Source organism: Phallusia mammillata, chromosome 5 (genome assembly GCF_965637545.1).
Source record: "Phallusia mammillata chromosome 5, kaPhaMamm4.hap1.1, whole genome shotgun sequence".
In the NCBI taxonomy this organism is placed as follows: domain Eukaryota; kingdom Metazoa; phylum Chordata; class Ascidiacea; order Phlebobranchia; family Ascidiidae; genus Phallusia; species Phallusia mammillata.
This window is the reverse complement of record NC_137256.1, coordinates 20,711,348-20,727,874: the sequence shown is the minus strand read 5'-3', so window position 1 is coordinate 20,727,874 and position 16,527 is coordinate 20,711,348. Positions and strand designations below refer to the sequence as shown.

At 38.3% G+C, this 16,527-nt stretch overlaps 1 protein-coding gene and 1 non-coding gene across 2 annotated transcripts; one reads left to right on the top strand and one right to left on the bottom strand.

Moving 5' to 3' along the window:
- Nucleotides 1–6,412: 6,412 nt before the first annotated feature.
- LOC145229675 (uncharacterized) lies at nt 6,413–12,835 on the top strand. The gene is made up of 7 exons (XM_080095010.1): nt 6,413–6,485; nt 8,569–8,631; nt 9,031–9,542; nt 10,336–10,446; nt 10,782–11,180; nt 11,780–11,890; nt 12,308–12,835. The coding sequence occupies exons 1-7, from the start codon at nt 6,413–6,415 to the stop codon at nt 12,833–12,835; spliced, it is 1,797 nt and encodes a 598-aa protein (XP_079951136.1).
- A 553-nt stretch (nt 12,836–13,388) lies between these two features.
- Trnad-guc (transfer RNA aspartic acid (anticodon GUC)) lies at nt 13,389–13,460 on the bottom strand. The gene has a single exon. It is a non-coding gene; the product is annotated as a tRNA-Asp (tRNA).
- Nucleotides 13,461–16,527: the final 3,067 nt, after the last annotated feature.

Below are 16,527 nucleotides of genomic sequence, written 5' to 3'. Positions count from 1 at the left end.
GATTTTCCAACCAGTATACGCGTTACAAGAATGAAAATTTAATCTGGGAAAACGTTCTTTCAACTAAAACCGAAAAGTTAACGGATTGGTATATTAGCCACCAGTCCGATCAGCCGAATACCTGGATCTGTGATAAAAAGATGGCGCAGACGGTTACTTCATTTGTCACTGCAAGTTAAACTGTATATCAGTGATATCTATTTTATGCTTAGCGTAAAACACTGTGATCAGAAACACGTCATGGAGATTAGTATTTTTAATGATCTTTTGATTCCTTTTGTTAGTTGTCGTACACTGGTTAACCTGAAAGTCAATACTATTATATGCCCTGCTAACATTGCAAAGAATTTACACAAAGCTCCTACTGCACAAGGGCTTGGAGTAAACATTCCTCGGTTGTGTAATTCTCCGTAAAAACCGTAACCGTAAAACATGGAAACATAATTAGGACCTCAAAAAATGTTTTAACGCAATGAGTTTACGCAGCGCAAATACCAGCTCAAATTCCCATCAATCACAGATTTCATATTTGTTCGTCACTCATTATCCCTCTGAAAGATTTACAAACGTTTCATGGCAAAAAAAATATTAAAGGTAAATGTCAACCCAAGTTTACCCCCCAAAAGTCCCTTTTTTCACCTCTGCACTGATGATGACAACATAGATTGTTGAAACGTCTGCACGATGTATTCTTTATACACCAGTTCTTTGGCAGTAATTTTATGATTAAATTCATTTGATGTGTTGTCATAGTTTGTCTTTGCTCCATGTTGGTGTTACTTTTGATAACTTGTGAATTGTTTTTGTCTTCTGTTCCAATTTGAGGTTTAAATATGGTTTGACTATAATAGTTCTAAGAACCACTGGTAAACTGTTTTGCCCCCAACACAGGCGCCCATCCCCATGTTACACGATCCAAACAACAAACAATTCCTAAACCACCCAACACTGAACCTCTCCGGAATTGCACGACCCATTGCCCAGCCAAACCCTTGTGTTACCACTAGCAACGACAACAACGCATTACCATAGCAACAGCCACAGGCAGTCTGCGTCATCAAGTCGTGTGCCGTATTTTTTAAACAAGTACTCGATGGTTTTTGATTTGAAGCACACTTATGGCCTTTGAAGCGCGCAATTTAAAAACTACACAATAACATATAACGTTTGTTGTGATGACATGATTTGGGCGAGTATATAAATGGTTTGAATCGTTTTTTTAAAAAGTAAGACTCTAATTTGGCGGAGGCTTGCTTTAGTTGATACAAAGAACTGGGTTTGGAATTCTGTATCGTGTTAAATTTTGGACATCTGCTATAACTTTATTTGTTAAAAGGTACGTTATGTTGTTCAACAATAAAGATTGAAATTATTGTGAATTTAGGTATAGTTAATTACTTGACAAACGAGTATATTCAGGAGGGCTCAAACTGATAATACATTTTGCTACAGTTTACTTGGCACAAAATTGTTGAATCTGTTTTTGAACTTCCTGAGAAAGTGTTTGTGAACAACATAATATTGAATCGCAACATGTTTGCACATGCAGTGGACTATATCGACTTGGCTCGTTACTAAAACACACTAAAAAAACAGAGATAACCACAGTTAAAGGAGAACAAAATTATAAGATATTTAGTTTATTATAGGCCTATATAAGCGTAGATTGATTTAAGTTAGCTTGACAAAGTAGGGAGTTCAAAAATTCGTGTGGGGAATTTTTGATGAGCAAGCATTTGAAAACTTGAGTTGTATTTATGGAAACCAGGAATGTTCAAAGACGTTTCTGAATAACAACGTCAAGAACCAGGGCATGAGTGCTTGGAAACTAAATAGCTCAAAACTAAATTAAAAACTATTTCGACTCGAGGTTCAGTGAGTGACGTTAACAACAAATCACAGCATTTAAAATGTGTGAAAAGCACGTTCATAAAACAATTTTTACAGAAAATGTCAAAACTGACGTTTTTAGTGAATGTTTATTTTTTTGCCGGGGCTTGGCATTTTAAACAAACAAACGGGACCAAGCTTCGTGTCCAGACGTTTAAAGGTGTTGACACGTTCAGCCTGACACCCGATACCCAAGCATGGTTAGCCTTTTGTATAGTTTTACTTTTTATTAAAAATCAAACCCCCGACCCGCCAAGGATTTGTTCTTAAAAAACTAAATTATTGAAGACGAGTCTGGGTTTGATAGTTTAATTATCACTGTGTGGGCATTGATGACAAACTGTTTGATGAAAAAAAAGCGAAATATACTTTACTGCGCTGACTTAAGTGATGTTCGCTGTCCATGCATTTCCGATATTTTATGCCTAATCCCTTTGCCATGGTCACCGTACCATTCAACCATAACAACAAACGTAACAGAATGGTACAGTCATAACAATTCAATCAATACGTATTTTTCAACTTTTTAAGCCTTTAGTCTGCCTTTATTTTTTGTTTTTTCCTGTAATTTATACTTCGCACTACGATTCGTTGCCTTTTATAATTTATAGCAATTTGTGGTTGTTTGCAGTAAACTGAAAGGATGAACCGACGTCGTCAAAAACGCGAAGAATACCGACTGAAGGAAAGCGATTTGGACGATTTAGAGTTCTACAGTAAACAAGCCGAAAAGCTTCTAGAAAAATCACTGAGGCGACGCGAAAAAGCCCAAACCAGCTGCAGGCAACAGCAGGCCAGATCACGTGACAAGAAACAAGCAAAACATTCTGGAATTTTCCACGGAAAACAAGATGCAACCGCGCTGTTAGCGCTGGACGAAGGGACCATAAACGCTTCTTCGCTTTGCAATTATCCGAGCGGCGTGGTCAGCCATGCGTGTCACGCGTCTGTGACGTCATTGACGGATACGCTCGACTGCCCGGTGCCGACGCGAAAGCGAAAAGCAAAACGAAAGCGGACGTCTTCGCGAACTGAGATTTGCCATTTAATGCCATTACTTCGCACCAACCACACTGTGAATTTTTCTTAGTGATATTGTACTGCAATACTATTGATCTGTTTCGCAATAAAACTTGCCTAATTCGGTTCTTACTGTTTGGTTTCAACGTTTTTGATAAAAAAGCAGAATTATTGTTTATCGATGCAAACGCATTCCGTATGTAAGGTTTACAGTTCTAATCCCATCTTGGGTGTATTTTCTTAAGCATAAGGTGCAATCACATTGATTATAAACATAAATTTAAATAATAACCGTGTTTAGGAAACCATACAGTAATTCGACGAGGTTGCCATACGTTTAAACTGGCAGTGATTATTAAAGTGGGTTTCGTTGTCCCGTTGGGGTCCGTGCTGCAATTCCATGCTACATCGCGTAAACTCGATTTATGCTTGAAACGTGAAAGTTGCGCACTGTTTTGAAGAGTTTATGAATTCCCTAATCTGGGACGAGTTACCTCAGAAAAAAAGATTGATTTTCTTGACTAATTTCGCAAAATCATTATTTACTTAATAGAAGATAAGTTGTACAAAGTCCAAATGAGACGCACATCACTCACACTAACCTGGGCGCGTTTCAATGCCTTGATTAAAACAGGATGTCGAAAAGTTTATAATGCTAGCAAGTATATGTTTCGAGTCTTTCCAAAAACATTTTCTTCGTCACATCCACGTATATCAACACGTGACTAACAGGAAAACCACACAGACCCCGTTTCGGTCCGATTGCGTTGTGAGCGTCCGATTCGCCCCACCGGTAGCCAACAGTCGCTTCACCCATTTTACCCTTTAAAGAGGGATATATACAAGACTAATTGGACCCCTATGGGTAAAGCTTACTTTGTCCAAAGTTTGTAATGCCAGAAAAAGCAGATTCAGTTTTCAGTATTTTCAAGGCAGGTCAAGATTTAAACAACTTTGATTAGACTTAGAGACTGCAAATTGCTGAGGTGGTATAAGGAAGTTACGCTGTATTTGGGGCTTGGGTTTAATGAGTTACATGTCATTAGTCGTGAGGTAACAGAAATCCAGTTTGAGATTGTAGGTAAGTTATATCATCGCAGGTTTGTACACAAGTTGAGACTTCACCAGTCATTAAAACTTGACTTAGTTGTAATGTGTCAAATGGTTTTGAACATACAGCGTAGGTCAGAGACCCCAATGAGGCGTCGTTTTGAGATAACATGACATCACAAAGTCACTCCGAGCATTTAGCTCTGAACGAAGCTAGGTTTCCGCTATTACGGTAGTAAAAACAGAATACTTTAAGATTTTATGCTCGATCCGCCCAGTCATTTGATTTGCTGTAATGATTGCCCTTTATATTAGTTGTGCTTGCATTATCACAAGTTGTTTTGGTTTAAGGATAGACAATAAAAATAGACTATCATTATCGATTCTAAACATAAGACCGTATTTAGACGTATTTTGGCACCTCAATCAAGGCTTCGTATCATTTAATTGCATCAGGAGTGCATATGTAGAAAACTACTCCTGTAAACAATTTCTAACTACATTGAAAAGATATAATTATGATCTAGGAATCATTGTGATATAATTATGATCTCCTTGACACGCAAAGGTTGGGAAATCTGTTCACACCCACGTACCGAAGTAAGTAGGACAAAAAATTCGCCGCGATTAAATGAATGAAAACACGCCCTGTCGATTATGTCGTCACACAAGAGCGCCCGCGCATAATAACCAACTTGCAGCCCGCCCAGATACAACCTTTGCCGCTAAACAGTTCGCTAAACACTTTTTTGTGTGTCCTTGTACTTAAAAAACCACTAGAGTATTTTAGAAAAAACAAACAGCTAAAATAGAGATTATTTAAGCCGCTACGGAGTTAATTTGAGGGGTAAAAATATCTCACTCATCCAAGAATTCGGTAAATACAAATGAGTTTACACTTTACAGGATCTGTCTATCTTCTACTGTGCTTTTGACTCAAATTAAGAACACGAAGCTGTTGAAATCGAGAGAGATTTGTATCGGTCATATACCACTTGAACCTAGTACATGTTAATCATATGTGTCACCCTGTTAAGATTTTAGTAAATTTCGTAAACACATATTTAGGTCTGATATAAAAAACAACACAAAATCTGTGGAATATACAGTAAAGTTACAATATTGTCATTCTTTTACATGTGTATACAAAATACAGAGGTATCACGTTTTCTCCGGCATTTTAAAAACGAGTAACCCCCACTGTGGCCCCTGATACGCTATTTTACTACTTTTACCCCTTTTGGCCCATGTTGCAAGAACAAAACCGCCGCGCCGCACCTTGTCGACGTGAAATTTGTCATGGAAACGGGTATGTCAACACTGCAGTTGCGGGGGCATTAACGGGGTTTCACGCTTCGAATAGCCTACGGTTTGCAGAAGTGAAGCCTGAGTGCAGGAAAAAGGCAAATCTAACTGTCGGTTATGCTTGTTGTTGTGGAGCGTGCAAAGTCATGAAGTTATTCATAGAGAGACACAGCTGAAGTAAATGTTTCTAAAACTTGTACAAAAGAAAACAAAAAACTGAAGGGTATAGGCTAAATTATGAGGTAAACGTGCCATTAAAGACTTACAAACACATACATAAGTTTTTTTCAAAGAAAGTTTCTGCATACAAAATGATGCAGTTTCGTTATATGGTCACCGATTTACACGTAGAAGCCTGTTGCTTAGACGCAGAAAGAGTATTTTGAAAACAGGTTGCGAAGAGTATTAGAATACTAATGCTTAATGACACAGCCTTTAATGACAAACTATCTATTATTTTGCGCAAACAACACCTGTATGTTTATGGTTGAGTGTATGCATGTCAATGTTCCTAAAACAGTTCTAAATGGACGGAAGCTACACAGTTCACGGTCTGTAAAATTGCGAAACACAAGTCAATGCAATGGAACGAACCACGTCGACGGTTTCGTCATTACGATTGTTATTCGCAACAGTAAATAATAGAGTTTTACTGTCACTTTCACTGCTTTAAAATAACACGATTATGGCAGTCTCGATGTCGAAACGTCGTTGCGTTTTAGTTATTGCGTCGCCTTGCGTTTTGTTTTGCATTGATGATTTAGTTGAGGCCTAAGACGCTTGGTCAACCAATGAAACGTAGTTATGTAGTTTATGAATTATACGTGTTCTGTCCAAAAAATTTCTTTAGTGCGAAAGAACCAAAGATTTACCTCCTAAATTTTGTGATTGTGCTCATGGTATCATAAGAGCCGTAGTTTTTTTTCAAAGAAACGCGTAATCTTTCTATGTTGTGCCTTCGTACATATAAAATATATTGTGTCTTGCTATGCTTAGGTTTAACATCAGTATTAAGAAACAGCTTCAATAGCTGAAACAACGTTAAACGATTTTGTTCACTTCAAATCGTCGGTAGTTATTTTGGAGTCACAACTGGGTACCAAGTCGTGCATGTAACAAGCGCCATTGTGGGAGCCCGTGAAAGATTATGGAACTACCGATTAGGATTTGCTGGATTTGTCTCATGGCTTTGTGCCTGTTTTCAGCTGTTCGAGCCCAGGGTAAGTGGATAAACTGAGTGTTATTTTTGTGTCTATCATCACGTTTGTCTGGAAATTATCAAAGTGAGATTTCAAAAGGTTTGATTGATACACACAATCGAAGTACATGATAAGTTGTGAAGTATACGCTGGCCTAAATTGTAAACAAAATTACGTATTTTATTTCATACATTTGTTTTCGAATGACGGTACTAGCTGTTGCCGTAACATTTTCAATGTAAGATCTTGTATTTATACCATATTGTTGATTATCTTTAGGACAAGTAACAACGCGTAAACGGGATATGTGTTCCGGTGTTAATAGGTAAATAAACAAAACATAAATCTTTTTTGCAAACCGATTTTACACCAACAACAAGCAAGTTCGCCTTTTTACCGCACAAGGTTGGCCTGGACGCGTTTATAATTAACCCATGACAGTATGACACCCCTCTTTTCTGGTGAAAGGTTCCATAATCGGGTATTCTACATATTTTGCAACCTATTTTAGTTGTGAGTGACAAAACTCTGTTACCAACCATCAACAGACATGACTTGATTTGGTCGATAACTCTGCTTGACCAGTGAATTATGTTTAAACACTTATTTCCATGCTAAAACACACAAATGACCCATTAGTGAAACGAAGTTTACGAAGACGCAAACTTAGCGACCAGAGTGTGATCAAACCCCAAAAGATGGGTGTAAGTGGAGACGGTGATCCTTAGATAAACATCAAACGATTATATTTGGACTGCCCTATCCCTACATCGGCGCCGGAACCAAATTTAGCGTCACGTTTTCACGAATTCCGGAGTAACGCCCTTAGGTCATTACGGTTCCAAAATCAGAGTTGGACTTCTATCAATAAATGGAAACGCCCTTTTTACAGACGCACCCGCATGTTTGAAATAACGAACCCAGTGAGAAAGGTTCTAGAAAGGACGTGTAAAAGCATTTTGGAGCAGCTAGCATTGGTTTTTATTTTGTGTCAGTGTTGGTTTAATGCCACGAACCGAAAGATTTTGAAGGGGCACTTAAACACTTCATGGTTCCTGTGTTAATTGCATGCTGTTGATGGGTTGTGTATTGACTACAACATCGGCTTTGATCCGCACCAATGCATTTCAAATAAACTCTTAATATGTCTCTTTTAAAACCTTAAATTCGGGCAAAGCAAAAGATGAATAACAACATTAAAAAACAATAAGTGAAACAGGATAGGAACAACAACTGATTTTTTAACTTTTAGCTGCAGCAAATTATGCAACAAAATCTAATAAAAACATTACCGATGAACTTTAGTTAATAAAACACGGAATTGAGGGTTTTTGATGTACATTTTTTAGGGCTTCGCTTATTGAATATGCCATGCATTTTGGGGTTTACTTCGAAGGCAAAAGTTAAAGTTTAAAATCAAGCCTCCAAATTCGATTGATAATGTTGCTTCATTATTTTGACTAACGCATAATTTTTGAAACCTGCATATAGGTGCCTTGCTGTGCGTTTTGTTATCGCAAAATCATAGGGCCGGGAGATATACACGTTTGAAGTGAAATTCGATTATTTGTGTGAAATAGTATACAACGTTTTGATGCGTAAGCTACTTTATTACATTGATTAAACGATCAGTCGAGTATGTTAGCAAATTTTGTGTAATAATTTAAAGCGTATTTTAACAGTGTGTCATTAGCTCATAAAGGTGGGGAATATAACTTTCGTTTTGTTTAACTAAAACAATAGCCGTTCTTCTGTGTGACTATTAGGACACACCGTAACCGAGCCAAAAAGCCACTTTAACACGATCTTGGAACATGACAGACGACTCGAGTTTTCGTGGCAAGTAATTATTCGAAACAGTAGTTATTCATGTGGAACTTAGACCCGCCGTTACGCATCAATTAACACGTGTGTTGTGGGAAAACAATTTCGTCGAACGCTGGCAAAATCTTGACCGAGAAAGTAAAAAGTTTCTAGAAGCGTTCGTTTCATATGTGTGTTGTATTCGCTCACAGGGACTGAGGATGCCATAAGCATTTGGTGCGATACATATTCTGTGAAACTACTGTGTACAACGGTTGATTTTGCTTATCGTTTTTTTAAGGTAACGAGACAACGACAAATGCCACATCCAGCACAAATACAACAGCCGCCGCAACAACAACAGGTAAATATGCGCTTATCTGGTGAAACAGACTGTAGCGCATGTTCACAAAAGTACAAATGATTAAATAATGCTAACAAAATGCAACACACTTCATGAAAACAAAGTTTTTGGTTTAAAAATAGCTACGTCAAAATAAAGCCAGATATAATCTGAAACAGTATTTTTTTCGTTTTTTTTAGCAGCTCAATTTCAAAACCAAATCAAACCTTAATGGCAAAAATAACGGTTAGACGTAAATAGACGTAAAAACCGACATGCTTTATTGTTCAAACGATTTAGCAAATGCTCATGCCAGCATAATCAGTGATATAAAGGGCCACATCAGTTACCATGTATCATTAAACTTATGCACAGATCCGTACATAGTTATCCAAACCAAACCTTGTTTTTGCGTCTTAGCTGTTAATGCGACAGTGGCAACAACAATAGAAACACCAACTACCGCCGCAAACCAGTCAGATACCACTTCAGAACCAGCAACCACCACTTCTGTTGCGGTAGACCCAACAAATACCACGGTACCAGCAACTGATGCAGCCACTACGATGGAACCAACCACCGCAGAAGCACTTATGACGACAATAGAACCTATGACGTCAGCCGAACCCATGACGTCAGCAGAACCTACGACGTCAGCAGAACCCATGACGATGGCAGAACCTATGACGTCAGCAGAACCTATGACGACGCCAGCACCCACGACGTCAGCAACACCTATGACGACGCCGACAACTACGACGTCAGAAGCACCCACGACCACAACAACACCACCTGTGACGCAAGGATCTACGTCGACACCAGCATCCACCACGAGTGCACAACCCCCAGTGTCCGATACAACCATGGCGACCACTACAACTGCTGCCACGACAACCACACCCGCTCCTCTAATGGTGTCGTCTATTATTACGGTAAAACTTGCAATAAATAAACCAGATCGATTGCATTAAGCACAACGCTTCAGGGAGCAATTAAGGGGCCATCCTAATAACTTATTAAGGAACAGTTTGAAAAAAAACGTTGAAAGTGATTTCGGCTCAGTGTCACATTGTCAACATAAAAGCTTGAAGCCAGAACATGATAAGCTGCACACACTGCTCACTGTTTCAAACTCTACCGTCCCATCAGTGCAGCTGTTGACTGGGGTAATATAGCCATTAGCCACCTTGCGGTACGCCAGGTTTGGAGTAACATGCTAACAGGTCATGCCTCAGCAACATGTTCGACACCAATACCGGGCATTAACGACAGAAGAACTGGTTTACGATGTCCAAACAACCGTTCAAAAAGCTCATACGGCCGATATCTTGTCACCAGCTGCACTGATGAGTCCCTATACATAAGTTGTAACAGTTTACGATAAACGTTATTTGATCATTTTATTTACAGTAAAGCAGCTTTTAGTACAGATTGATAGCTGACACTTCTGTCTTGCTCCATATTGACAAAAAGATGGACATCCAGCATTACCACAATCTAAACCAGTGGCTCCCAACTTATCTCGACAAAATCATCCCTTACAAATTCAAAACAATTTTATTCCTCCCTAATATACTACATAGTATGCTAAACCATACACAGATCATTTAAAATTTGGGTCTTCTTTCAACCTTGCAGGTCATGTTCCCAGAGCTGAAGTGTCTATTTACAAACCACATGTAGAAAACAAAGTAAATCCCCTAAACGGTTTTGTTTCTTTTGTAGGAAGTGGAAACCGCGTTCAGTCGAAGCAATACGAACAGCAACGTTAACACGACATTATTTTTTGACGGAGTCCTTCAGTACGTCATGAATCAAACCGAACAAGTAATTGAGGTAAACCATATTAACAGCCAGAAATTTTTCTTTGGTTGAGAACCAAACCAAAATACAAAAAAAAATCAATTTTACTTGTTTAAAAGATTTCAAAATATTATAATATACTCTACTATACTGGACGAAAACTGTTTAACCAGAAGTTAAATAAATTTGTTTTTAAATCTTACTGCTTCATTCCAAACTTATTTTTACTTGAAAAAACGTACAAGTTTGTGAAAACAGCTGCGGGTTAATTTTGTGTATGGCTCTGCAGACTTTTTACAGGGTCAGGGTCAACAATTACGGGTTAATGCACTGAAGCATGGTTAACTCAAAGATAAACCAATTTTTAGATGTTTGCATCATCTACAAGTGGCGAGATACTGGGGGAAATAATTGACGAAAATAGCACGGCGGTCCTTGAACAGTTCAACAACATGCTGCAGTCAAGAAGCCGAAAACTGTTCTTTTATGCAGTCCTAGTTGACGTGGAAAGAAACGCAGACAACGAAACAGTCACCAACTTCTTCTTAAACGCTTCGGCATCAGAATTTACGTATTCGTTAAGCCCTAGAGAGCTCTTAGAAGATTCTTGCACAAAACTTTTAGCGGCGGGTGGAAGTAATGAAAATTGTACGATGGAGACAACAACTACCCCAACGGTTACCACGACGACTGTAACAACAGGAATGACAACGACAGATCGGATGGAAAATACTACTGCACCACTGAACGTTTCTTCAATTATTGAGGTAAAGTAAGGTTTGACTGTATTAATTAATTTATTTGCACAAACCCGATACATGAGTTGTTAGCAGTTTGTAAAAAAAAAATAAGTAAACATTTAATGTGAAGATGAAAACTTTGGTCCCGTTTTGGGATAACGTTAAGCTTTTGCTGTTTTCAATTCTTCGAAATAACAATGCTTTAAAAACATCTCCATGGTAATTGTTTGCACTAGCAATTTCAGTTTCCACAAACTGCTAAAAAATCACGACAAAAGTGACATATTTTGTTTCAAATTTTCAAAGTAAATCATTCGATTAAAAAACGTACTTAGTCCACATAGATGCACATAAATTCATAACTGGGATCAGCCCTGAAGCATCTATGCAGACCAGCGATCACGGCACACTCATATACAAATCACAGTACGCCAGGCCCATTGAAGGCGCTATACCGGTGACCGGCTGATTCGGTATAGCGCCTTCAATGGGCCTGGCGTACTGTGATTAGTCCACATAGATGACCCCTTCCAAAAATCTGCACTAGTTTACTTAAATTAATTGGCGCAAGTATTGAAAAAACTAGTTGCTTTTTTTGTCTAACTTTGCATTTTTTCAACTCACAGGCCGTTCGAGAAGCATTGAAGCAGAGTGCATCAAATAATAACGTGAACGCAGCTGAGTTGTTTGACGGAGTTGAGCAGTTTGTTAAAAATCAAACAATTGAACTAGTCAATGTGAGTAACCATTATTTTTTTCAGAAATTAAAGTTTTGTGTCTCTGAAATTTGCGTAGTTATCCCAGTGATGCATCACGTCAAAAAGTGGTAAACAAATATCGCTAGGTGGTGCCAAAGAACTAGGTTGTATTGAAATCGCATATTAGTCTGCTTAAACTATTGGGAAAAACTAAAAATCACATCCAAAACAACAAATGGTTTGTAATGTCGTAAAAGACGTTTGGTCAAAACAGCTACACAGAACATGTCTATCCAAACATTTTTACACATGAAATAGCCTAATTGTCACAGAAAACTAATTTAAAGATGTACTAAATAGAAATCGTCCTGATCCACGACTCAAACGATTTCAGTTAAATATATTGACATATCAGCGAAGATAGAAAACAAATTTATTTCAACCGTTCTTTTTCAGGCCTTCGCGAATACCACAACAGGAAATATACTTGGAATCATAATAGATGAAAACAGTTCGGTGGTTCTAGGCGAGTACGACAGCAGGATTCAACCGCGAAACCAAAAAGTCTACTTTTACGGGATACTCGTCGATGTAGAAATCAACATTGAAAACACGGAACTAATTCAGTTGTTTGTTAACCCTGAAAACTCAAGCGCGATGTACTTTTTAAACGACCTTGCGATTCTAAGCAGCACATGCGAAAAACTGATAGCAGCTGGTGGGAGTCATGTCTCATGTCCATTGCAACAGACCCAAGGACCAAACATTGGTTTGATAGTAGGCTGTGTTGTAGGTGGTTTGGTTCTGCTTGCTATCATTGCTGCGGTGGCTTACTACCTTTACAGTCGCTCCAAAAAAGAGGGCAAAATACACCCAGACAGTGAAAGCAATGGTAGACCCCATTCGGCAATTTCGTGTACTAATTCGGGGTCTAATGGGGCAACGTCGCCTCCTCCAAGTCCACCTAGAACGGCATACACGTAGTGACTGCTGTTTTTATTTGAACATTTGATAGCTTATTGTACTGTTTTTTTGAAAGTTCTTTTTTATTTGGTGTTGTGCAAATGTCCGCTTTTCTGCTTGTATTTTTTTTTTGATGACGCGATATTTTGTTGCCGTTTTATGTTTTATTTCAAATTGCGCTGCTGGTATTCAGCAAAATATAAATGCTGCCCAACCAAATGCCCTTTTCTGACGTTTTTTTCTTGCTAGCTCGGTTATAAAAAGATTCTGTTTGTTACATTTACACTGTAAATTACACATTTAGAATATATTGCCCGACCTTGAAACACTCGATGTTGCCAGTACCTATCCTTTAGCAAAAGTCAACAACATAAGAAATATTTTTTTAAAAGATCGTTTTTTCTGAAATTTCGTGATAAAAAAGCAATTTTTTTGTTCGAAAACTTGTAAAAAACTGAAAATTAGCTCTAAGTCAGTTAAGATTACTTAAAAACGTCAAAAATGCTGCATTTGAATCTTGCCCATAGGATACACGTTTTTTATGATTTTTACTAACAGAAAAACAAAAATAGACCTCCCCGTCGGGGAATCGAACCCCGGTCTCCCGCGTGACAGGCGGGGATACTTACCACTATACTAACGAGGACGACAAGCCGCCGCGACAAAAACTGCTATATAAACACCACACACGCATGAGTTGTCTTGTCACAATTCTTTGGATAACACCCGTTATAGTATCAAACTATATTTTCAGTTGTCATCAAAATGCCCAATTCAAACTGTTCGCGAAGTTTATCCGTAATATGACGGTAGGCGTACACGGTTCGGGTTTAAAAAATCAAAATGCTTAAACCGTTTCACGGTTTCGGGTTTAGTTCCAGTTCGACTCCTTAAAACCAAAAGTGCTTTATCGCATTTTTATTGGACTGACTTTAAATGAATACAATTCAACACAACCTAAAAACAGCTCCTTGAAATTTTCCCTTACAGTCGTACAGCCGGGAATCGAACCCATGTGCTTGCGGTTGAACAAGAAAAGAGCTTTTTGGGTTGTTTTTAAACAGACATTAAATGTTGTTTTAAATCTTTAATATTTTTATACTGACGACAATAGGGTGGCGTCATAAACACCTCAATTAGAAAGGTGCGAAACGGCGGCGCCATCTGACGGTTTTTGAAAAAAAGTGCTAATGACAAAATTTTACTAAACTACTTTGCTAGCAGCTTTTAAAAAGCTAACGCAAAATTGATGAAATTACTTAGCACTTTACGCAACACAGAGTTGCAAGCGGGCCCGAAATCTAAGCCCGAACCCGGCCCGAACTCGAAAATAAAAGCCCGAAGCCCGGCCCGAACCCGAAACGTTTTTGCAAAGCCCGTTTAGGCCCGAAATTTTGATTGACAGGCCTATCCACGAAAGCCTTGCAACAAAGGATAAGAAAGAAAAAAGAGAAAGACAACAAACACAATGAACAATAGAAGACAATGGGGTAAACAATACGTTTTAGAGGAGGGTGGGCATTAGGTCAAAGCCAGAGAATTGTTACTTAGCTGAGTGATTTTATTTAAAAAACAATGGCGGACACGGAACGTAAAGTCAGGCCCGTTTTAAGCCCGTTTTAAGCCCGTTTTCTCACAAATACCTAAGCCCGAACCCGGCCCGAACCCGGCCCGAAAAGCCCGGCCCGACTTGCAACTCTGACGCAACAATCTTAACCCGTTCGTTACAAACCTACAACCATGTCAATTTTACACATTTAATACATACAAACAAACAAGTCAGGCAAAGTGTGAATATGGAATAGCCTGCATGTATTTATGGTGTAGGCTAATGCCCATTAAGCTTGCAATCACCACCCAGCAAAGCTTTGTCTTCCACAAACACAACTCAAGTTGCCATTTACAAAGCGACAATCGCCCATCAGGAACAATTAAATCTTTTTCCTAAATCTCAAGTGGACCGACAAAAACCTCTTCTGATCAGAGACCTATTACCTAAACCTCGCGTGCCAGGTTTCGTGGTGTGTCCTTGCTAAACGGGCGGGGCTAGAAGGCCGACAATAACCTCAATAGCAATTAACTCACTACGCATCCGTTGTACACCTTCCACAAGGCAGTCAGGGCAGACAAAGCCGTCTGAGCACTGTGCATACATTATCAGTCCTTGGCACGCAACATGGGTGATGATGTGTTTAATAACAGATAATTGGAGGTATGAGAGAGTGTGTTAAATAGCCATTGTCACGCCAATGTTCGAGGCTCGTGGAATATAAGAGCTAGTGGAATCTGTGAGAAAAATTGCGGGGTTCAAAGTCGGATTTGCGGTTATATTTGGAATTGCTGCGATAGCTTCGTCCTTTCTTGAGTTAATTGCTACTTAAAACGTTTGAAGTTACTTTTAAAAGCTCAAAACCCTTTTTAGCCTTTCAAAACTATTCAATGCAAGTTTCATGAATGCTAACGTCTCAGGACAACATTTAAAACCGTGATACAAAAGTAATTCTTTCTTGCGATGCTTGCGAATTTTTTGTAATTCTTTCTTGCGATTCTTGCGAATTTTTCATACAATTTGATTTTTAATTTTTTTTCGCGAATTTGGCGATTAAGTAATAGGCATAACGTTTTTAGTAACATTTAACTGCTAATTTATGGCTATATTTGAGTATTATTGCTCAAGTAGGCTTGGCTTATCTGTCATGAAATAGTTGCTACCAGGAAACGCTGAATTTAAATATTACTGACGTTTGGTTAATTTGCATGTAAAGTACCGACCACCATGTATAGAGTTTCACTTTACGTTTCAAATCATGTTTGAACAGTTTTATTTTCTGTTTTGAGATCAAACTTATTTGTTTGGGAGGGTAAATATCAGTAGTTTTACACGGACTTTTTGTTTGTTTTAACTATCTTGAAATATAATTTATTTGATGATTTTTTTGGATTAATAACTTTAATTTATTCATCGGGTTAGACGTTAGAGCAACGAGGCATGTTCGTGTCCACAACAACATATAATATATAAAGGATAAAATCTACACTTGCAGCACCACTCAGACAACCACTTAACATGCTAAATTCTAAAATATGAACCACAATCACAGATGCCGCATCAGAAGTGGTTGATAAAAAAGCCAAAAACAAAACGTGTTTCTTGGCTAAATCCCGACAAAATAAACTTTTGCCACTAAGTGTCCTAACGAGTTTGGGAGCAACTGATTTTGCACACGGTCCGTGGGAGTTTTGCACCCGACATTCCCACGCCATCCTGTATATCAGTCCACTGTTATCATTGATAAAAATCACAGGACGATATTGTCACTATGGTTCTATATAGACCGCTCGGTACCGTTGGTTCAAATCAAAGTTTCTAGAAAACAACTGTTCATTGTACCAGTACACGTCAATTTGGTCGTTAATGTGTAATTGATAAATGGTTACATGACTTGCGTTTTATCAGTAACATTTCAAGGAGTTTGGAGGGCTTTGGCTTTTGGTAAACCTAATTGATTGTTTAAACCGTTTCCGTTTGGCCATTTGATTATTATTAATTATGGTTTTAAAACAAAAAGCTTGGCGATCATTAGCAAAATACAATACAATACTTGTGTGAAAGCATTTTATCCGTTGTAATTGCATACCGACGGAAAATGTCACTTGGTATAGTTACTTGAACATTTATGCAGACTATTTGAAATAATGATTTGTGTACATGA

Bases quoted from the DNA above. Each gene is read 5' to 3' on its own strand.
- LOC145229675 (XM_080095010.1), top strand. From the start codon at position 6,413: ATGGAACTACCGATTAGGATTTGCTGGATTTGTCTCATGGCTTTGTGC. The intron at 6,486-8,568 runs GTAAGTGGATAA...CGTTTTTTTAAG, and splicing joins TTCAGCTGTTCGAGCCCAGG to GTAACGAGACAACGACAAAT. The intron at 11,891-12,307 runs GTGAGTAACCAT...GTTCTTTTTCAG, and splicing joins AAACAATTGAACTAGTCAAT to GCCTTCGCGAATACCACAAC.